Here is a 23,801-nt window from a genome sequence, read left to right as displayed (position 1 = left end):
TTCAACAAACGCCCCGCGCGCTTAGTTCGCGGCTTTTGATTAGTTTACTATAAGAGAAATAGCCAAAACCAGCCAATTACTTCATTTGCGCACTGTGGACGCTTGATGAAGTTTGCACAAGTGGTTTTCCGTAAAGAAAACACGCCCTTTCCGCCTGCAGCGCGCGCGGGGTTAAAGTTAACCGCTGATAGGGCCTATCAGCGCTGACCGACCGCGCGCGACCGCCATTCATTTACCTAGCGTCATTTACTGTGAAGTTTATTTTGTGTTTTTATTCCGAATTTCATATGGATTTTTTTTTACATTGAATCTATTCAATTTCTTTTTTATTCGATGGAAAAAGATTCGATGGAAAAAAAATAAAATAAATTAAATTAGTTCGATGTCAAAAAAATTAAATTAAATGTCAAAAAAATTCGATGTCAATTTTTTTTTTAATTCGATGTCAAAAAAAAAACGTTAGAAATTTACAGTGCACTTGTTGTGGACATATTGTCACATATTGACAGTGCAACATCAGATCAGATACAAAATAGTCTACATGATAAAAAAAAAAAAAGACGTTCAGCCCATTTCTACACTGTTCAAAATATTAGTGTCATGACATTTACAACTCTGATGTTTGTGTTGTTGTGACCAGCACATGAAAACACACGGTCATCAAGATTTCATTGCTGACTAAGTGGAAAACCAGTAGGCTTGCTTACATCAAGGTGTCCAGGAGGATTGTTAGAATAAGCCCTGTAAATAACTAGGTACATTTTGTATAGTTTTGTGAATATAATATGAACATACTGTAAAAAGAAACCCATCTGCAAATCTGACATGGATGGTTTTAGCCACAAAAAAGACATTAAGCCTCAAAAAAATATTCTTATTCTATTCTACCATTAATTATTCTTAAATTGAAGGTGCACTATGAAACCTTTCTGTTTACCCACTTTGCCTGGAATGTTTCACAGTATGGCATTAAACGTATCCATCTTGCATTTATTAAATTAACACAAATATTTTAAAACCTGCTTTCTATACTGTGAGCGTGGTCGCCACTCCACAGATCTGACCTGTAACTTGCTTGTCTGAAATCGGCAAGTTTAATGCCTTACTGTGAAACATTCCAGGCAAACCTTTGCATCGGGATGGAGACAAGCATCTGATTAGGTTCATTGGGTCTTCACGTTTGAACAAGTTTGAGGATTTCTTATAGTAGGAACTATATTTTAGTGTCTTAAGTGTCGCTGGTGCTACGTGTCTGGTAGTTTGTCTTTCTAAATGGAGCAGTAGGACAACAGCGCTATCTGCAGTCCGACATCTTCAGAACTACATCCCAGGTATGAGAGAGTCGGTATGCCCCCTCATCCCAGACTGGTGGGCGCGTTACCGAATCCCGATAGCCTCCCTGGTCCTAATCGTGTCCTAATCTTTGAGGTGGTTCTCCTCTTCGCAGGACTTCGGCGGACTCGAGTTGTTGTTGTTCTGCTTGTTGCTTTATTGACTCTTGTGCACGATTTGGTCGTCACTTTTTAAAAATATCGATCTGAATATAAGAAATCCTAAAACTTATGCAGGTGCCAGGAAAGTTGCATAGTGTTCCTTGAAGTCAAAGATTGTTTGAGGGGATTGACGTCATCTCAAGGATCTGAGCAAAACGTGCCAGGGTCAAATGTCTTCACAGCACAGAGATGAAGGTCAACAAGTTGGCTCATTGCATGTTAATCTAACCATCTATAGTTTCATACAACATTTAACTCAATAAAACACCAAGGATTATGAGATTCAAAGTCTGTATCCCCGTATTTAAAAGATTAATCTTTCATTGTCTTTAATTTGGTTCAAACTTGAAGATAATTATAGAATTAATTTATGTGTATATGTCATATGATATTAGAAGAGGCTGACTGCAACAGCTGCTCCAGAGACGGGGTGTTTTTGTAACATAAGCCTCTCTTCGATTCAAAAACAACATCAAAATTATACAGAAAGGTGTTTATTTGCTTTTTACATGCACACAAGATTATTTTTTACCATATACAGATATAACTATGACATGAATAACCAACGAGACAACAGCATGTTCTCTATAAAACAGTGTATATTTGACACAATCCCTGATACCTCTCTTCTCTTCAGCTGGTCAGATTTTATTCTGTAAATGTAAAGGACAGATTATTTTAAATGGTAATACTTAGTTCTGTTTATGTTACACAATATCACAGGTATCGTTTGTACCGTTGTAAAGTGCACAATGATAAAGGCAGTTATAATTGCCAGCCCGATCCCCAAAGACACAATGCCCAGGTGCAGAGCTTTCCTCCCCAAACGCCGGGACCCTTCGAAGTCTTCCTCGTCATAGCTCCTCTGTGCCTGAAGCAAAACGTGTTTATTCAAGAGGATAAAGAGATTGGTAGTCTATTTAAAATAGTATAAATATGCAGCCAATGCCATGTGTCGTTAGTGCACAGCTTCACATTCTTGAGAAGTACAGAATGATGTCAGTGCTTTGATCATCCAGTTACCCACAGCATCAACAGCTGCTCAAGCTTTGATTTCTGCCCTGACACCTTGTGAACCTCTTGAGGACACACACAGCCTCGGTTAATGAAAAGAGTCAGCCTGTCACATGTAAATGTGCATTTGTAGTTTAGAAGGAAAGAAAATCTTTGATAACAGAATCTTGTATTATAGTAATATTTTGTTATTAAGTTCAACTCCGACTCATTACAGACGTTTTTCTAACAATCGTTAGCTATGGCTGAATTTGAACTAAAATTGACAGAGAAACAGAACATTCTTCTCTATTCTGGTTCATATTAGGAAACAAGTATTGACAAAGATGGTCAGCATGCAACAAAAAGTGACTCACCAAGACAGAGAAGACCAGCGCCACAATGTTGATGGGCCATGCGGGGCAGAAGCAGGTGACCATGGTGAGGCAAAGGTAGTTCCTCAGAGGAGGACGACTGCCCCGGCCGGGACCCTGCGGGCTTTGGGACATCCGCTTTGCTCTCTACTGAAGCTCTGGAGTGTTTGACCAGGGACTAACTGGACTGAAGTGCTCCAGGAGAGAGCCACAGAGGAAGGGGGGGGAGTAAACGAGAAGGCATTTCTCAAGCAAATTCCTCTTCAAACATACAGAGAAAAAATGAATACAAAATATATAATAAACACATTTACTATGAATTAAATTAGTTCACTTTAATCAAACGCAACACTGTGATGTTACTTAAGAACAGTTCTTTCACCAACTATTTCTTTGTTATAAGCTCAATCTGTCTATACTGAGTATTCAGCTAAACTAATGGAGTTGACAGGACACAAAAGTGGAATGTTTTAAAATAATTTATTAGGAATTTTAAAAAGTTGTTTTTTGTTCAAAGGAATAAACAACTGAAAAAAAGAAATCAGAAATTGTTACAGTGTTGACAAGATTGTTATTTCTCAGTGAAAACAGGAGTGTAAACTACAGTGGCAGCATCTAAATGTCTTAACAGTATTTCCCAGCAGGAGAGGTGTACATGATGGGCCAGTGCAATCTTAGCTCTGAATTTGATTGATTTGGTCTAAAAAGCTGTCACATTGCTACAGTCGGTGACTTCCAGTGGATATGCAGTGAAAGATTGTGGGTCTTGACAAGTAAACATGAGTTAATAAGACTTTATGACACCCACAATGACAGAGATGTTAATAGAATTATTAAAAAAGTCAATTAAAATAATTTCACATTTGTAACTGAGGTACCATCCCCAAACAAACAGCACATGGCACATTGGACTCCAATGTGAACACCAACGATACTTCACCAGCTGCAGAGCTGCTGCAACCATGTCCTTCATTCACAATCAACACATAAGCATCACAGTTAAAACAATATGACAAAGTAACAAAACAGTTTGTTTTTTTGCTCCGTACACACCTTCACTCTCGTAGACCCCTGTCCCCCTCACAAACTTTGATACGTAACAGTCGCGGTTTACAACACTTGAGGATTTCAAAGAAAAATCTTTCCTCAAAGTTTCCCAAAACCCCAAAACAAAATGTGTATCCCTCCCTCCCAAATCAATATTTACAATATATTACATAATTGTACAGCGTTCATAGGCCTGTATGTAACTGACTAATGACCTTTCCCTCGGACCATTATTAGTGAATCAAGTTTTGTTAAAAACCTACCAAGATATACATTTTGTGACACATCGTCAAATAAAAGTATTAATAACAAATGGTTAAGATTCAGTATGAACTACTGACAAATGTACAGTTTTCAAAACATATTACATCTCCTGACCTCCAAACATCACATTCAAAGATCAAACAACCCAAAAACGCAGCCGAAACAGAAAGAGCGTTATAGTGGGCAAAACTTAAAATAAAACAGGGAACAAACAAAAATATTTAGATACAGAATCAGCAATGACTTGACAAAACCTTAACGGTGATGCGTTGAGTTCAGCGTCGATCAGTGTGGACTCAAGAGTGAGGACAAGGGTGTACAGAGGCCCCAATCCTGACCAGAGAGGGGAGTCAAGGTGGATCAGCATCAACTCTTTCCAGCTCAGTCTACTACAAGAAGACAAAAAATAAGATTAAAGAAAACCCAAAACAATTTTTAAAAAAAAGGCTATAATGAGAAAAATTGCCTGACTTACTCTCTCAGTGATATCCATTAGTAAAGGCTGTGGCAATCAAAGGGCCCTGTGGAAGAAAAAAAAAGGGTTTTAATTAGAATTTACTATTTGCGCTATATTATTTTTATCTTCTCAGAACGTTTACATTACAGCAATTGTAGTCACAGTTGCCCCGGGGCAAACTGATGGAGAAAAGCAAGCCATTATGTACCAATATATGCACCCCTGCGACAATCACTTTGACCAACAAAATGCAAAGGCTATTACGAGGCTCGAAATGCTAAACATGGATGCGCAATATTGGGACACCACAAGTATCTTCCTATTCTCTTTCACAACTTCAAATTTCCTGCTCTAACACTACAGCCGAACAATCCAACGTCCAAAACCAGCGATGAGCCTAATTTTATCCATCCCCATCACTAACAACGAGACGCCCTACGACATTGCGGTCAAGAGAGCTACCGTTTCATAACTACATACTGACCAAATTCACTGCTGATGCCAACAAAAGTCTAAACTATTGGAGCTGCTGTACTGACCCCCAAACTGTGGCTGAATCCAGTGCTCGGGGCAGGGCTAGCAGCGCTGAGGTAACTGCTCACAGCGGACTCCTGACTGGCTGTCCCGTACAGCTCTGCCATTGGCCCAGGGCTGCTCGTACCTAAAAACCCAGCAGAACGAGATGGGGCGGAGCCTAGAATGAAATATAACAGCATTGAGTATGTGTATATGTACTGCTATCGCTGTAGCACAAACGTATAGGGCTCCATTGTGGTGCGTGCGGTGGCGTTTATCGAGCGCTGTACCTCTGACTACTGCTGCGGCCGCTGCTGCTGCCATTGGTCCATATGCTGTTAGAGGAATGGCTGGAAAAAGAAAGGAAGAACGAGATTAGCAACAAATGACTAAAATGGCAGAAAACTGACGTTAAAATTCCATGCTTGAATCAAGACATTAGCGTGAGTTTGCAGATTGATGGGGTAAAGTAAACTGAACACATGGAAGCTCTGATCGTGAAAAATGGTCTACTTCTTGGACTTTTGTCATTGCAAGTGAGAGACCATTTTGTCACTGACCAAGAAAAAAATATTTGGTGTGTGTGTGAATGGAGATTAATATCAGTGTGGGATTGCAAAAAAATAAAAACAACACCATAAAAACTACATTGTCCCATCTCAGAATCAAAAAGTTGCAAGCAAACGTTTTGAACTGTAACTTTTCTATAATTAATGTGTCCTGAATGAAGAGGGGTTTGCGATATTGACAGTTGAATTCCTCAAATTGTTTAGCTGGACACTCAGAGGATGTTATGTCAATCCAACAGAAATGTGTTTAAAATGTGTCTTTAAATGTGTTTCAGACACATGTGAAATTGCTGTATAATTAATCGCAAAAGTGCAGAAATATCATGTTATTGGTGGGTAACTTTACAAATAACTTTTTTTCTTAAGTTATTCTACTTTTCAACAATAAACGATATATTAAATTTGAAAACTTCTTCAAAATCTTCAAACAACATTCAAAATATTATCGAAATTTTGATATATTTCCCACCTCTAGTCCTGGAAGATAGTAAACCACAATTGTTTTACACTTTAACAACATAAGTAGTTGTAAAATATAGTTATAACTAGCTATTAAATTTATGTTGATTTTTTTAGACCAAAATGTCAATTGCATCTTTTTGATATTAGTGCTCTGGATATGTAAACACAGATGAACTGCGATGGCACCTGAGGCCGACTGACAACGACACAAACATGCAAACCAAACGAGACTTCCAGTGAAATGGAGATAAAGACGGCGCTACGGCGGTGTGACGTGATGCTGCTTGTAAAGTCCAGAGGAGGGACTGACTGACCTGTGAGCTCAGGGGGGTGGGGTGAAGTCAGAAGGGGGGTCCTCTCTAAGTGGAACTCTAAAACAGAAACATCAGAGTGCTGTGAGACACACACCACCACCAACGCAGTCCCGGGACACCAAACACACACCATCAATACCAGGAGCACAGAGGAGGAGGAGAGGGCGGGGTAAGGATGCTAGGGTGCAGGGGTAGAGAATACAGACGTTAAATGTTACAAAGGTACAATAAGGGCTGGGCAATATTGGGAAAAATGAACATCTCCATAGTTTTTGGAGTGTCCTGATAACAATATTCAACTGAAATGTGTTAAAACATGTCTTTAAACATGTTAATTGAGGTTTAATTTTCAGACAAAAGTGAAATGTCTGTCAAATTAATCTCAAAAATGCAGAAAGATCACTTTAGCTTAAATATATAAAGTTTACAACAAAACTTTTGACATGTTTTATATATAATCGGCTCTTTTTGTAGCATTTTTAAAAAAAAACTATAAACGATATCATTGATATTAAAATTTGACATATCTACAAAATAACATTCACAATATTATCTATTTTTTTATATAATGCATAAAACAAATAAAACATGTCCACTCCCTGATGTTTACAAGCAGCCTTTGAGGTGTTGTGTTACTGTGCGTAGGAGCTTGTGCTTGTTCTTCATACTGTGACTGCGTCTAGTGTCGACAATAATGTATTCAGTGTTTAAAATTGAACTTGTGTTAAGTGCATATGACAGGTTAGATCAGACCTGGGTATTTGTGGCCCCAGGGGCCAGATGTGTTTTAATTCGGCCCCCCTAAATATTTTAGTTTCTATTCTTTAACTGTCTTAGCTATGTAACATGTGTCTGCACTTGTGTCCTTAATAGAGGTTGCATGAAATAAATTAAATAATCGATTCAATAACCTATATTTTACAAAAAAGTGCTTATAATGATAAGAATTTGTAACACCAATTAACGCAGTCTGGTCCTCCACCACTTAACTTAATTCGAATATGGCCCTCCGAGGAAAAATAAGTGCCCACCCCTGGGTTAGATGGTCTAAAACGATGATTATATTTAAGATTTTGCCCAAAACTTCGCCTATTTTTTCCCAGTTTGACAATTATGCTGAAGTTTATAGTGTTACTTCCTGGCTAAGCGATAATACCACAAACTTTATTTTGTTCAATAATTGTTTGAACTGTTACAGAAAATATGTTAGTACATTGTCTCTGCAAAACAGATTCTGTTTTAGAACTCAAGCTCTACTTTTATTTTTCTAATTTCCTTCACAAACCGCCACTTGATTGATACAAAACTATGATAATCATTTACGGCCGGGGCAATCTCACCAGACTAAGTGATAATTAGATAAAGGTTGGAACCTGTCATGTGAACTTTGAAGGTTCACATTGATTGTAGTTCCTGAGGGCCGTATGTTGTTGCGATGTGTTTGGATGTGAGTTTGTTAGACTGAGACAAAGGCTGTAAAATGTATACAAACATTTAAACAATAGAGCACTGGTTTTGCATGTTTGGCAACTATTGTTACTGGTGTAAAACTAGACTATTTGGATTCATACAAAATGGAAACATCAGTACTAAACCTTAGTTCTAGCTATATTTACTACAATATAATGATTTTACCAGGAAACTGGTAGGTATATCCAGGTGTGATGCCAGCGTAGCTTCGGCTTGTGTAGGTGGCTGTCTGGAAGCCAGGGTAACCTAAAAAGACAGAAAACGTTTTATGAACAAAAGAACCTCCTAGTGGTGAACATATGTACCATGGGAAACGCAGGTGTTTGATATTCTACACCTGGGATTTGGATTCTTGAACTGTTAGCTTCTTTGTCTTCACTCTCAGAATTAATCACTTCAAAGAAATGTGAAAAAGGGAACTTGGCAACGGCCTTGTACATTCTAGACTTTGAGGTACAACTTTCTAACCACGTCTACTCACCAAATAACAGTGACACAAAGTTTGGGATGATACGGATAATGTGCACAATAAATTATTAGCACTTATTACTATAGCACAAGTTGCCGTATGCCTGGATGCACTGTACTGTACTACACAACAGTTTAGGTCTCACAATATCGCACTTCTACATTTGAACAGTAGGTGGTGCCACAAGAGTACAGCATGCTTAGGATAGACAACACAGATTTCCTTTTGAGTAGAGTACTTATCTCATCTTAATACTACACTATTAATATGATCAAATTATTCTCTAGTCTTGTTATTCCTCTAAAAGATTGTTCTATATTTAACTTCAAGATGACGGATGCTTTTTGGTGGTATTTATAGAGCTTTCATTGATTATTACTTTACATTTTGTTCATTGTAAACCACAATCTAAAACGAGTTAATGACAGAACCAGGTCCGTTGAACTGACAAAACCACAGAACTGAGAGACCCTGCGCTCTCATAGTGGCAGTTTAACGTGACAAGCACAGACAAAAAGCTTGTATTAGCCCAAGTCTGGATTTGTTTTTTAATAATTACAAGTACAGAGCTGTGGGCGGAGATAGGAGGCAAGTGAAAACAGGAACACCGTCACCTTTATGACCCGGTTAAAACAGCAGTTTACATAATATGTCCCTTTAATAGTTTACATAATATGTCCCTTTAATATCATATTCTGCAAGATTTTAATCATAATAAGCTTAAAATGGGATTTTAATCATAATAGGCTTAAAATGGGTCTGTAGCATAACGTGGGTAATGTTATAGTGACTGCAGCATGTCTTCGAGCGTGCAGCCAGGTTAAATGGTCAGCCCTCTCCCCGTGAGGCCGCTGTGACATTCAGAGCAGCTGGGGCATTAGTGCCGTTATTATCAGATCCAGGTAAAACACAGTTGCACACTTCCTGCCCGGATCGATAGAAACTTACCGAGCATACCAATCCCCAGCATGAAGGCGTCCATTCCATAAGGCATCACCCGAGAGCGCCCCCTAGCTGAGCCGGTGGGGGACATCACCTCCTTGGGCTGAGCCTTCTTACACTCCACCTGTTGCAAGACGCATAATACATATTTTTGAGAAGCATTGGCATCTGCATACTACATCTGTGTACTAGAATATATAACTGATGACTTCTTTAACTCTGGAAAAAGCTCGGACAAAAGCTCTGAAAATGGAGTCTGGTTTTACTGCTGCTTGTGTAAAGGTCAGGGTGGTTCTCAAACTTTTCTTTCCAAGTGCCATCACAGAAATTAACTATTCCATTACCAATTAAAATGACTCAAATGAGCCTAAATCTAAAACAGAACTGGGCTTAACGTTGGTCTAAAATAACTAAAATGGGGCAGTCAGGACAACACTAAATCAGAGCAAAATCCAGGGTTAGCCAAGGATTATACCAGAACTTAATCAGGAACTGAACAAATACAATGGATTCAATTAGAAAATGTTTGACGTTGTAGGGTTTTGCCTTAACTTGAAGTCTCACCATTTTGTTGTTGATTTCATGGAAGTGTATCTCACAGACTTTCTCCACCACGTCTTCATTCTCAAACGTCACAAAACCAAAACCTGTAGCATAGACACATGGAAAACGTTCATAATGGTTGTACCAAGACTTCAGGGCCTATGTACAGTATACACCAGCCTCGAGTCTCCAGTAATCGGCACTGTAATAGCTTCTTAACACGTTTTGCCCTCTTCCCTTCCCCCTTCTGAAACAAGTCCTCGTCCTAGACCAGAAGGCCGGGGCAAAGCCTGTAGCCTGTCATAATCGATCAGTCCCAGGACGCAGAGGAGGTGCTTAAGGAGGCTTTATTCTGATCCCGATTAACGGACTGGCTAATTAGACTAGCCCTGTTCTTCTGCTGTAGCTCAGCCCACAGGAAGGAGCCCTGTGGGGTGAGGGAGGGAGGAACAGGGGGCGGATCAATGGGACACAGGAAGAAGGAGCAGGAGTACATTCAGATGGAGGTGCAACAGTGTCAAACAAAACATGGTGAGGAGGCACACTTGTACATAATGGAATAATAGCTTATATATTTTACAAGTAATGGATGTTGTAAGAACTAAAAAATAATAATCGTGACTATTTCAGAAGCAAAATTAAGTGTTTTAATTCAATCTATAGTTCATCTACATATAAAGTACTATTTTATGTGGCCGTTTTTGTCAAATGTACTTCTGACTGTTCAATTTCATAAAGCTGGTCACAAACCTGAAGAATAGTAAACGGTTTCTTCTCACAATAATCGTAAAATCCCCATTTACAAGTAACTTTGGTTTTACTAGGACCTCTTTTGTATTGCGCATTTGCTTTGGCCCTGCGCCTTATGATTTCACTCTGCCGTTACAGAGTTAAAATTGATAATTTTACGGTAAGTAGGTTGTAAGTTAGGGAAAAACAGCTGAATCAAGTGGACAGTAAAAATAAAACTCTGCTGGCTCACCTCTGTGTCTGTTGGTGGTCTTGTCAAACATGAGCATGGCATCATCCACCTAAAATGGAGACAAATAAAAGTGCTTTAGGCGCTGATATTGCTCTGGCCACGCGGCATATTGCCTGACCTCAGCCCTTCTCAAGTTCTGCAGGAGGCTCAGCAACAGATGGACATAAGAGGGGGAGAGGGGAGGGAGCAGAGGGGACTCGCCAAAGGTTTTTATAAGAAAATAAGGGTCCAGCGACTCCAGCGAGAGTTGAATACTGTACTCAATGACAGCGATTATTAGGCTTTACACGCATTGTACCAGCACTTTTCTAGTACCGCCTTTATCAGAGGACTAAACCAGGACTAAACTAGGTCTGAAATCGATGTAAAACTAAAACACACTATTTAACCAGAGGAAAACCTGGACTAAATTTGAAGCATTGCAGTAAAAATAAGAAAATGTTTCAAATCTACACTAAGAACGCAACAATGTTTAAAGTTTAAACCAGAACTGGAATATGGCCAGTGCTAATTATAAACTTCAGTGAATAAATACATGTAAATTGAAATGAACAGCCAAACACTTTAGTGGCACTCCATGCACCTGCCTCGCAGTGGGAGAACGACGAGTCGATCACAAGTGGTTGTACTGAATGAGCGTTGAGATTGTAAGTTGCTACTGAAATGCACAGAAACCCTCCCGTTCTTTCTGTCCCGGTCCAAAGTTTGACATTCCCATGGCAACACTACAAAAAGTCCCTCTTACAAGCAACAGGCCTGGACCGACATCAAATATGGTTTATGAATAGTGAGAGAGGGAATGGGACAAAGGCTACACGCCGCAAAACATGTAAAGAGTGAGCGAGAGAAAGTAGCCAGTCATGTTTGAGGAAGGTGAATGCAGTGCAGATGGAGACTCGATATGAGCGGGACGTGATATAGAGAAAAAGCGACAGGTGGATTGGTGAATGAGAGCCCTCAAAGTCCTGTAAGTAACAGCAAGAAGAGGCAGAAGTACTGGGTCAAAGTGGAGAGGGAGGAGAGAGCAGAGACAAAAGGCCGAGGCAGAACAAAGGAGGCCTGCAGGCTTTGTTTGTTGGCACAGTCGGCCATAATTCCTCCTCCTCTTCTCCGTTTGACCTCTCTCTCTCTTTCTCTCCCTCTTTTTCCACAGCTTGGCCTCTTCCCTTTATGGAGCATTAACACAGGAGTCCATCTACGCTGCTTGCACGTGAGAGTTACATGATATAAGGAAAACAGTGATATAACATGTGCAAGTTTGAAGTGATTTAAAAACTTATTCAGTAGCTTTTTTGTCAACAGTCACTAAAATGCCATATTGGTGATGCCCCACACAAAGGTCAAATTAACCTTAATCATTTGTTTTGAAAAGTTTAAAAAGTTTGTTTTTCCAGTTGGGTAGGAAAACATCAACTGCAACAATAACTTGTTTTACATTAAAATGTGTCAAGAGAGGAAACTATAATTACAAGGTCATCTTGCATCTAACTCAAAACATGGAAGGTCAAAGGACTTAAACTTACACTATAACCGAGGGAAAAAAGGAATAATTCAGATCCAAACGCAAACAAATCAGATCTTAACGGGACAAAATGTGGGCTCAACTAGGACTAAGCCAAAAGCCATCTCGGGTTAAACTAGAGCCAAGAATAGGATGTTGTGCTGTCTTTTCAGAATCAGAATAAGATTCAGAAAAGATTTATTGCCACTGTCCGTGAACAAAATTCACTGGCTTGAAACCTGCTTTGGTGATTCGGTGCAACATACAACAATGCGCAATGAACAATAATGAAGCAAAATATATAAAATACGGTATGCATTAAAGAAAAACAATTAAAATAATTAAATTCCTACCTTTTGCCTATTTCTGTACCTTCATGAAATTACAAAACTTGTCTCATATTCACATTGACCTAATTCTCCACACTTTGCTGCTCACACATTTATATTGCTTGTGTCTATGGTTCAAATAAACATTTGGTAAATTAATCTGTCCTATCTGGGTCTATAATAAGTTTACTGGCAGCCGCGGTGGCTATGCTCCACTGAATAATTTGTCATAGTCCCACAGAGAGGGGTGCGTTTGTGTGTGTGTGCGGACCCCCAAGGGCAGTTTGCCTAGAGAAAGGTCAAAGGTTATTCAAGGGCGTTTGTCCGTGAAAGAGGACCTGAAGTCACCAGCCTCCTCACGGCCTGACACATGCACATTGCTGGACAACTGCTCTACTTTCGTATGAGATTTTATAAGCAGTAAGCATGGCCACAACAACAAGAGAACAACTTATGGCGTTACATGAAGGCAAAGTGTGATGTTTGACGCAATACATTTTGTGACGCTTCATGAATATCGCTTGAGAATTCTTTTGGGTATACCACAAAACCCAGCACTTTACTCGTATGGAAACTTGGATGGAAAAGTCTATTTATAGTAACAGTAGAAACAGCTAAAGCTTGAGAAGGTAAAAGCAGTTCTTACAGAGGTAATAATAGTAGTAAATGCAGCAGTAATGGTAATAGTAGTTATAGAAGTAGTTTTCAATTTGGTAATAGCATTAAAGTGCTTTACAGTGTCTCTTAAATAGTCACACGTGAAAGGCAAATCGATACAAAAATAGCACAAGTTGTAATAGTAGTGATCATAAAATACCGTACTTAAAACGTTTGTTCAGAATTTTTAATAGAGTAATGATTTATCCCTGTGCCTTTTTTCAAGTGGAGGATTGTACTACACTCAACACCTGTATTAACATAATCATACTTCCTGCGAACAAGATGTAGCACGTTAAGCACACACCTTCTACACAATTGATTCCACGCGATCAAACAGCCGGAGCAGTGTACGTTAAATACACGTAAACAGCCGTATTAGCCCTTCATATTTCAAAAGGTTGGGTGTTTTAATGTCGCGCCGCAGGACAATATTCCCTCTTATCCCTTCTTTTCCAGCTCTCATCTTCCCTGTTATGCCGGGCCCATCCCTCTCCGCGCCCCTTTGTTCGCGCCACGGCGGGGCACAAAAGATCCAGTGAGGCAGTCTAATCAGGAACTTCCATGGATGGTTGGAGCCCACATTTCACCGACTATCCCTCGATATCTCTCTTGGCAAAACTCATCTAGGTGTTATGATTGAGCGGGGAGCAAAGGGGAAACTTAAGGCCCAAACTGTAGAGCCTCTGAATGTGGTCACTCTGTGTTTGTCAGAAGAAGCCGCACACAGCAGGTTCAAATGTGTGACTTTCCAAACAGTTCATACGGCGACAGATGAAGGCTTCCTGTTGCAACCGAAAAGGCTTTGTGTTTTTATCGTGTTCAAATCAGCGCGGTGTCTTGATACAGTGAGAAGTACTGCCAACCAATAACACGCAAACTTAACTTGCCCAACTTTGAAAACTACCTGTCAAACATGTTCAAACTTTATGCTATATGGCAAAATGTGTGCTCAAAGTTTTAGGCCTGAATCTGACTACACTAGATTTCTTTCTTGTTTCAGAGCAGTAGGCTTTTCGACCAATAAACAGTGGCCAAACTAACTAAACATTTGCCAAGGTTTGTACAGAGGCATAATGGTCCCCCACACCCCATCTTTGCCCCAGTTCTCGCTCCCCTCTCTCTCCTGTCGATTCTTTTGTGGATCCGTCATCTATTCTTTGGCCTCTTCAAACTCTCCTGCTAATGAGAACTTTGACAAACTTTTGTGCTTCGCTCGACACAATTAAAACCATTCACTTTGTGGTAACATTTCTCTAAGAGTTTGTATTTTGGTGGCGATTCAAGAAAAAACGGCCAGATTCACAAACTTTGTAAAAAAAAAGTTTTGTAATTAAAAAAAAAAGACAATTTCCTTAAATGTATTTATTGAATCTGAGTAAACACTAAACTCCGCCTTACACAAGAAGACATGTTTAAACTTGATGTCTAATCTGAACTCTTTTGACTGTAAGGTACAAGAAGAAGTCACTACTTCATCTCAAAACAAAAAGTCTAGTTTTGTTTTTGGTTGCATTTTTAAGTTGATGCTAAACTCCTGAAGTGACCCCCACACACACACAAAGGCGGATGCAAACGCCCGGGAGCAGTAGGCATCCCTCCTCCTGGAGAACAAAACCCTTTTCCCGCAGAATTACTCCGGGACAATGGGCAGGCCAGGTCGCCACGGTAACGGGTCCAGGGGGTGCAGGAGGGGGGGGCGTGGGTCGGAGCAGCTGTTACATCAGATTAATTCAGATTCTGATAATCCCTCCTCCTTCCTCAAACCATCACTACACAAAACTTTTCAACCCCCCTCATCCTACTCCTCATTCTGCACGGGACGGTCCCCTCTCAGTCCCCCCTCAACAAGCCTGGCACTACACCTCCTACAGCCTCACCATTTCCCCCTCAAATCCTCTTCCAAGTCTTTTCCCTGTCGAGTTCTAAGCACCAAACTTTACTGTTATTTAGTTTCTCCTAAAAACATATTTGTTTTGTGTGATCTACTTGTTGTGTGTAAATGTGTGAAGTTTATGTTTAGAACAATGACAAACTCCAAATAATTTCAAAGATTATGTGAGATAGACCCTGAGAAATCCTGTACACACACACAAATCATTTTTGGCATTCAATACAAAATTGGACTTGAAATGATTGAAATTAGCACTACAAATATTACCAGCAACTAAGAGATGTTACAAAAGGATTCAAAGTAAATAAAGGTTGGGCCGGCTTTCTGGAACAACTTCTTTGCAAGTGTAGTCTGCAGTTTCCTGGACATTAATGCTATTTTACATAGTATGCAAAATCGTACCTACTACATAAGATAAAGAAACTAAGGGAGCCATTTTGAGTGTCTTTCTAGTACTCGTATAAATCAGACTTCAGGATCATTTGTCCAGTTGTGCTAAAATGGTGGACTGAAAAAAGAGGAAAGTTTTAAATTGCTCTCACCTTCCCAAACTGGTCGAAGTACTGCTTGACATCTTCTATGGTTGTGTTCACAGACAGTCCACCCACAAAAATCTTCTTGGTTCGAGTCACTAACTAAAAAGAAAATACAATTGTCTCAATTCATTAATTTTAATATTAATGATAATAATTTATAATAATGCCTTGTAATGCACTGCCTCTCAAAGAGCTAAACTGTGGTCATTATTAATTCACACCACATTTGGTGGTGGCAAGCAGCTGTGGTAGAACCTGTGGTAGAAGGTGGGGTAGACTGACCATCGACCCCTCCGGCCACAACAAGAACGTGGTCCGAGTTAGAATTTGCTATAAATCATGAGCCTTGAGTCTCATGCTGGTACAGAATTTATATTTCTACATACAATTTGGTGCACAATTTGGTTTTCAACATGATACAAGTTCAAGTTAAAGATTTCAATGACTTTCAGTATTAAAATCTTGAGAAAAACTAATTTCAAGTAAAGAATGATTCTATATTTCAGGTCATACTGTCATAATTGCTCATCTTTCTTGATACAAGATTTGTCTCTGATACTTGCCAGGTGAAATTTACTTCCACTGAATTGTGTCTCTAAAACTATCTGTGCATCTTAAAATAGGTCTATAAAGTATAATTAGAGTTACTTTCGAGTATTCTAATTCATAGTTTTTATGTTACATTGTACAACTGGTTTTCCCATGCTTTTAAAAGAGAGACACAAACCAATCTCCACTCTGGACAATGCATTCCCGAAACGTGATACCTGCATTTTCGTTGCGGTTCAACAATACCAGAAACCTCTAAAGTTGTGAACGTTTTTGTTAGGCCCATGATCACGTAACAGTAGAGTGATGCGAGCTCAGGTTCATCAGATTACGAGGCATTAGCCCAGATAATGCAGTGAACACTAACTAACACTGTACACAAATAATACAACAAACTCACCTTAGGCTGGGCTCGGCGTGGAAATGCAACCTTTGGGTCAATCTAGAGGAGGAAATAAAAAGAGAAGATGCATGTAATGTACACTGGCATCTCACGACGCACAAGTTTACAGTTTCACTCCTTAAAAACAAAATACAAATATTTCACTGCAACGAGGCTGAAGGAAGAACAATTAAGTTTAATTTTAAAGTCTGAACCAACTGAAATTACACTAAAACAGAGACTTTAAACTTCAATTGTAATATATTTACTGCATGGGGTTTTGTCATATTTTTTTCTGTAATTTTGACTCATCCAGGCTTGGTACTGGCACAAACAACACACAGCTGTGACCGGTTTGGCCTCCTCATTTAAGCTGTACTTGTAAAGTGTCATAAGATGCACATGTTGGCCAATTTGTGGTCTAAAATGTCAACATTGTATGACATCGATTTTCCGTACAATATCCTTCGAATTTCCTAAAAGACACACAGGTTAAGTGTACGGGCCGCAGTTGCAGGTGGATCGACCGGGGGAATGTCCCGTTCAACCTCTGCCTCCTTCGTCACTACAATGCGACATGTGATCTGCAGGAATCTCACACAAGCTCTATACAATCATGAACACCGCTCACCTCCGCAACCAGAGCCCATAGAGAAACGCAGAGATCGAGAGAGGAGTGACAGAGGGAGAAAAGAGCGTCAATCACTCACTCCAACAGCGTTCTACTTTTCGTCTGTGTTAAGTCTCTCCTCCTGCCCCCGACCCAAGTGATGACAAAGTGCATTTTACATACATGTAGTATTGGGGCTGATCAAAACAGACATTCACGCTCAGTCTGAATGAATCCTGCTTTGCTAGCGTTTGTCAGCCAATAGTACAAAAGGTTGATTTTTCATTTTGATCAATTTAATTTTTTAAGTAGTGACCAAATCCTTTAGAAACACATTTTTGGAGAGACCAGAAAGGGAACGATCATTTGTTTTAAGCAGACATGTAATGATCTAGTGGAAATCTGTACTCTCCAAAAGATAAGACAATAGTTTTGTTTTGTTCCATTTTGTTCATATATTGACAGGTGATGTATTCTTCACAAATTTACTGTTAAAACTTCAATTACCCCAATACAGTGTGAAACCGTGCAGCCTTTTTACAAGACTTCCCATACCTGTGATGTGGACCGTCCTCTGCCTTGTGTCTCCACACAAGTTGTTTTTTTGAAGTAACAACTAGCACATACTACTAACAGAAAACTCTCCAAACCCACTATAAGTCCCCAAGATTAAGAGATTGGAGAGAGATGCCACGAGGATGCAATCAAAGACAGACTGTAAAAATGTAATTCGAGACCACTATATTAGTCTATACTGATCTAATAGAGCTAGAAAACAACTAGACTACTCCACACTGTACTGCGGTTACACTAACAGATGGTGAGACAGTCCAGCGCTAAGATTAGTCCAAAACCATGAGAGGAACTACTAAGAAGATCTACACAGCCTCTATGGTAAACCGCATGCGTTTACCTAGAGCTTCTACTTGAATAAAACTTTTTTACGTCACCAAAGTAGGTCTTGTATTTGAATAATTTGTCGGTCTAGAGAGTAGCAGAGTGAGAAGACTAGGCTAAAGACTTGAGGATCAGATGCAGTTTCTACTTGTTTAGTTTCTAGTATATGGAGCTAAAGACTACTCTCTGATAATCACCTCCGGTCACCAACGCGCCTGATGTCCAACACTCCTGCACATTCGGAAAACAAACAGACACACACACAAACAAACAAAGATCAACAAAGGGCGGCACACAGCGCGTCCCAGGACAGGAACACGTGGACATTAAACAGTCAGAGCATGAAAAAGGGCTTGTTTTTTTGGCAGAAAAAAGTCTTACACAGTCGGAGGTGGGTAGTAACTGGTTACTTTGAGAATTATACTTGTACAAAGTAAACTAATGTTGTGTGCTCCTACTTCTGCCTCAACTCCACACCTACAGTTTCAAAAATATTTATACACTGAAGGGGGAGGGATGTTGACAGCTTTGTATGTCTTACGTTAAGTGAATCAAGATGTTTTTATGGCCGTTACTACCAGAATATGCACTTTTTATGTTCTGTCTATCAGAGTATACCACCACTATAACATAACTATATTTTATTTGTTTAATTAATGCAATATATTTAATTTCTTACATGTAACAGTAAACAATTGCTATACAGCTACCCACCTCTGAACATAGTGTGGATGGTTACAGGCTGTAGAGGCATGCGAAAAGGGCCTTTAGCAGTGTAAGGCCATCAAGGACGTAATTCCAATAGAGCTTTATGAAATCAGGCCAATCCCCTTTGAGCGCTACATTCACGGTATGCAACAGTTGGCCGAGCGCACTGCCTGCCACTGCCCTGATCACACTTTACTCAACTTGGTTAAACTACTCTAAGGGGCAAAACCGAGCTCGTTGACCGCAATCCTATTAGTTGAGAGTGCCATCCTAATCACAGACAGGGTTAACGGTGCAATGACTCAGGGTTTGAGTTGGATTTAATACATGAAATGACTGATAAGAAGAATGCAGCTTCTTAATTAGAATTTCTTCATTTTACACATTTCCTTTTGGCTGTATGAGTGACTAGGGCCCTTGAGTAGAGTACACTAAACATCAAATCAGAGGGCTGACGGAGACATACGAACAGACAACCATTCACTCTGGAGTCGCCAATGGAAACCTTGCTAACCACTCTGCCACCTTATCACCTTGTCCTTACCACACCATTAGTTCATTTCACGATCTAAATGGTGGCCAAGGGACCTCTTAAATGGCTACTATGGTTTAAACGAAAGCTGGCTGTGGTCCGTGAGCTAATAAGTTCGGGCTGAGCCCTTATTAAAGTTTTGTGTAGAGCACCTCCTCTGCGAGCACCTTGGAGCTACACTTCAATGGAAACCTTGTCTCACAAAAAGGTGCAGTTTGCGTCGGCTGTCGCTGGCTTTACAGATAGCAGGAAACCGGGAGGGCTACCCAGAGGGGCGACAAACTAACAGTGCGGGCGTTACATAATTCAGGGTAAAACCTGCTTTCTTATCGTGATCAAAAGCAGGCCGCATCTGTCCTTCAACACGACAAGTCCCAATAAATTCCACTGTATTTGCACTCTGGCCACTCGGCTGTGCAAAGCTGCGTTAATTCCACTGCTTCAGTCGGTCACAGCATGGCACATTCTTTCTGTTGCCACTGGAGAACTTTTCTCTCCCTTTTCTAACTGGATAACCTGTCTGCAGAAGCGCGGGGGGAGGTGAGGGAGAGGGTGAGGAGGGGGGCGGGCGAGTTGTAAAAGACCTACTCAACTCACCATCCGAAAGCTCTACATGCCAAAAACACACACACTCTCCGACACGCCCAGCATCAGGCCACAAGGGGCCCGCCAGTCTGAGCCACTCTGTAGACCTGACACATCCACAAGTTGAGAGGGAATATTATATATAGTCATTAAGTAAACAACTTCTTAAATATTTTCAAAAACACGACGGCTATTAATATGACTAGCCTGACTTATTTCCTCTTCCAAAATCACAGTTTAGGCTCTCATATGTTGAGATACACTAGAAATGATATTAACTGATGTGCATTGGCTATCTCTTTTTTTATACTGTTGTCTCTGTGACAGAACCATTCTTCAGCTGCGGAGGGGGGGTTGCGATGGAAACCAACCCCATGGTGAGTTAGTGGCGTCCAACCATGATGATGCCACTTGTCATAGCGGTTGTGCCTGCAACTGACACTATAACAGTAGGGCACTGGGGAGCGGGGGCAAAACTCAAAAATACAGTTTGGAGACTTTCTGTGATGTGGCAATTTCCTTACGGCATTGTGTGATTCTCAAACTCTTCATCTCAAGTTCCAACTAAGAAACTATTGTCTGATGAACTTAACGACGATTTAAGATGGAATAAAGCGGATATAAATGAGAGGAGGAAGGATTTTGTCTAGAAATGATTTATTTTTTCCAAAGGCTGATCCTGTTAAATCTTGGCTTAGTTCTAATATAGACTTTGTTCAGTCTAGTTTAGTCCTGTTGTCTTTTGAGTGGTTTAAGGTTAGACTTTTGTGTCACCTGTGAAAAGTTTGAAAATCAAACACACACACAGAAAAAAAAGACAATTTCCGGTGGTGGCTCTACTTGGTCACTTATCTTCTCTAAAAAAAAAAAGGTGCATCGCTCAGAGCACAAAAGCGGGGTAAAAAGAATTAGACTCCCCTTAATTTCAATACAGTGACTTACTCGCAGCCTCCCCACTGAGGAGAGAGGCGGGGGCACTGGTCCCTATGGCTACCAACGTGCAGCATTGTTCCCAGACCAACCCACAATTCATTACTGACAAAAAGACACACACACACACACGAGAACCACGCACACTCAAAACCACGCTCTATAACACCTGACGATTAATAGATTTTTCACCGGCAATCCGCACAGGTGCAGCCGTCTCAGTGTGTTCATCAATTAGATTTGAAGTTGGAAGAAAATAAGTTTGTTGGTTTTGCTGTGACACCAACAGGGTTTCAAGTTGCATGTGTTTGTTCCTGACTGAAACTCCTTTTTGGGTCATTATACCCTTGGGACACAAACTAGACACTGCAGGAAACTATGGCTCACCTTTTGTTGGAGCAAATCAAAGTTGGGCAGTGAAACCGTTTCTGTGGGAAATTTCAGGCTCGTTTGAGTGCAAAAGATGAAGAGGCCTCGTCCAATGTGGCATCACACCAAATGCAAGAGCCCTAGTACTAGCAACAAACACGACATGCTTTGAGGAGCAACTCAGCAAAGTGGAAACTCCGTAAACATGTAAAAATGTAGCAGCAGCAGTAATAGTCACCCACATCTCCAAAGGATTATTGTAAAATCCACTAATCAAACACTGAGCAAAGGGATTAGTTGTCGGTGGGAAGTAAATACAGAGAACTCACTGTTTTTGAGTCCAGCTCGTGTCTACTTTGGGCCAAAACTTTATCCACGCCAGCTTGATCAACAAAGGTGACGAATCCAAACCCTCTGTGGACATAGAGAGAACAGTATAAATGAAAATACTGTGCAATAAGCAGATGAACTTTGAGTATAGCAGCGGCTCAGTGTAAGAGCGGCTCACCTCGAGCGCTTAGTAACTGGATCTCGCATCACCATACACTCCTTCACTTCTCCGTACTTGCAAAAGTACTCCTTCAGCCCCTCTGAGTGAAAAAAAATGAACATGTTCATGTGTTAGTTATGATGGTTTATCTTTTGGACATGGTATTTGATATTTCAGAAAACGTGTGGCTAAATTAGAGGCAAACGATTTGTTTTTGTACTAATTTCCGCCAACATACATTAACTACGCTTTTGAAATGTCTAGCAAATATTAACAAAAGTTGTCCTTTAAAAACTACTGTAAAAACACAGGACAGACAGTAGTGTACATGGAAACTAATGTTTCATCAACATTCATTTGCTTATTAGACATTTGTAATTCCTAAATCAACAGTATATACAAACATATTTATACATAGGCTATAACAGTTTCCAACTTAGTTTAGTAATGCAGCAGCCAAGGAAGCAAACTCAATCACGCAAATATAAAAATGAACACACTTTTAAATCGTGTGCAAACATTTAGAAGTTGTGATTTAAAAAAATCTTCTATTGGCTCTTTGTAGTCAGTGCCAGGGTTTTTAAGACGTATTGCAGCGTGTGTGCGTCTAAGGGAAGAAGTGGAAAGACTTACCTTGTGTCGTCTGCCAGCTGAGTCCACCTATGAACATTTTGCTGTGGAAAAAAGAAAGTAAAAGTCATTTCACTGAAGTCTGACTGAGGTTAAAACGGAAAAGGGTGTTTTTGGGAGAGTTTCATCTTTTTTGAATCATGAGTGGCTGCCTTTATGGAGGTGCCCACAGACCGGAGGACGCGCGCAGAATAACCGGCTCTGTTTACATGCTCCTTTACGCGCGGTGTGGAGAAGAAGAAAAAAAAAAGTATGAAAGAAGTGTAAAAGTCAAAAGTTTGTCAGTCACCAGGGGTCGTGAGGCGAGTCCGTGCTGGACAGGCTGCTCTGGCTCCCTTCATTGTCCATGTCGGAGTGCTCGCTTGTGTGGGCGCTGCTGTGTCCGGCGGGCCGAGTGGGAGAGCAGGCAGAGACTGACTGGAGCGGGGCGGGTTTGGCCCTGTGCTTTGGCCCGGGGTGACAGAGAGGGGAGCAGGAGGCCAGATGCAGCCCAGGGAAAGACTCCTCCTCCTCCTCCCGCCGCCGCCGCCGCCGCCGCCACCACCGGCGCGTCCATCCCCCGGGCGACCCACGCGCGCCCCCTGCGTCAAGACGGCGCCACGCACGCTTGGACCGCACGCAACTTCCGAAAAACACGTTCCAAATAAATAGGGCTCGTTGTTACGGGTGTATTATTATGGAGGGAGTTCTTACGTCGACTGTACTTGAGTAGAGGAATAAACAATCCCAATATAATCTACATGGGTCAAAGAGTTGGGAAGCTGCAAGGCCAAGTGCTTTGATCTTGCGTTTTGTCTAAGGGCTTATACTTAAAATTAATTTGTTTTTATTATGTATACATCAAACATACTTACTGTTGGAAGCAGTTTAACGTTTAATAAAGGCAACATTTCAAATTGTGCAAAAAAAGTATTAAAATCGTAGGTATGGTTTTCATTTAGCCCACGTGTTTTCATTGATGACATTTTAGAACCCTACATGTATATCACTCAAATCTGAAAGTTTCTACAAATTGCAACTAGGTACAGAGAGTAGGTGGGAGGACATATGGGGTAGGTGAAAACAGGATTTTTTTTGAGCACTTGAGCCAAGTTAAGGCTCAACTTTGAGAAGCCTACACGAATGATGGAGAAACACCGTTATAACGTGGTTAAAAGCTCATTAAAGTTGATGTATGTCCCCTTTAAAGTGGCTTTAGACTAGAAGAGTCGTACCTCTGGAGTTGATGGCCCTGTGGACTGTCAGAATCACTTTATATTAGTCAGATTCCAGCTTTTATTTTGAAACACACAAGGAAGGCCACACTT

The 23,801-nt window shown here is 40.5% G+C and overlaps 2 protein-coding genes across 15 annotated transcripts; both read right to left on the bottom strand.

Annotated features, from left to right (window-relative positions):
• Window positions 1-1,963: 1,963 nt before the first annotated feature.
• Window positions 1,964-3,098, bottom strand: LOC140346986 (transmembrane protein 233). Its single transcript, XM_072433287.1, has 3 exons — window positions 2,864-3,098; window positions 2,230-2,364; window positions 1,964-2,146 (listed from the first exon to the last, which is right to left on the bottom strand). The coding sequence occupies exons 1-3, from the start codon at window positions 2,993-2,995 to the stop codon at window positions 2,135-2,137; spliced, it is 279 nt and encodes a 92-aa protein (XP_072289388.1). The 5' UTR covers window positions 2,996-3,098; the 3' UTR covers window positions 1,964-2,134.
• Window positions 3,099-3,321: 223 nt separating this feature from the next.
• msi1b (musashi RNA binding protein 1b) lies at window positions 3,322-22,995 on the bottom strand. 14 transcript variants are annotated; one of them, XM_072433988.1, is made up of 15 exons: window positions 22,784-22,995; window positions 22,498-22,538; window positions 21,883-21,964; window positions 21,704-21,788; window positions 16,762-16,803; window positions 15,819-15,911; window positions 10,896-10,944; window positions 9,935-10,017; window positions 9,377-9,494; window positions 8,125-8,205; window positions 6,490-6,546; window positions 5,435-5,494; window positions 5,290-5,322; window positions 4,647-4,692; window positions 3,322-4,563 (listed from the first exon to the last, which is right to left on the bottom strand). In XM_072433988.1, the coding sequence occupies exons 1-14, from the start codon at window positions 22,840-22,842 to the stop codon at window positions 4,664-4,666; spliced, it is 912 nt and encodes a 303-aa protein (XP_072290089.1). In that variant the 5' UTR covers window positions 22,843-22,995; the 3' UTR covers window positions 3,322-4,563; window positions 4,647-4,663. The 14 variants fall into 14 exon arrangements, with proteins under 14 accessions (XP_072290089.1, XP_072290090.1, XP_072290091.1 ...); XM_072433989.1 differs by having other exon boundaries at window positions 3,322-4,560; XM_072433990.1 differs by having other exon boundaries at window positions 3,322-4,504.
• Between the last annotated feature and the right edge of the window lie 806 nt (window positions 22,996-23,801).

The sequence above is a fragment of the Eucyclogobius newberryi genome, unplaced genomic scaffold (assembly GCF_026437365.1).
Source record: "Eucyclogobius newberryi isolate DKJ021-1_F unplaced genomic scaffold, fEucNew1.0.hap1 SCAF_6, whole genome shotgun sequence".
In the NCBI taxonomy this organism is placed as follows: Eukaryota; Metazoa; Chordata; class Actinopteri; order Gobiiformes; family Gobiidae; genus Eucyclogobius; species Eucyclogobius newberryi.
The sequence above is the reverse complement of the archived record's forward strand: the minus strand, read 5'-3'. Positions and strand labels throughout refer to the sequence as shown.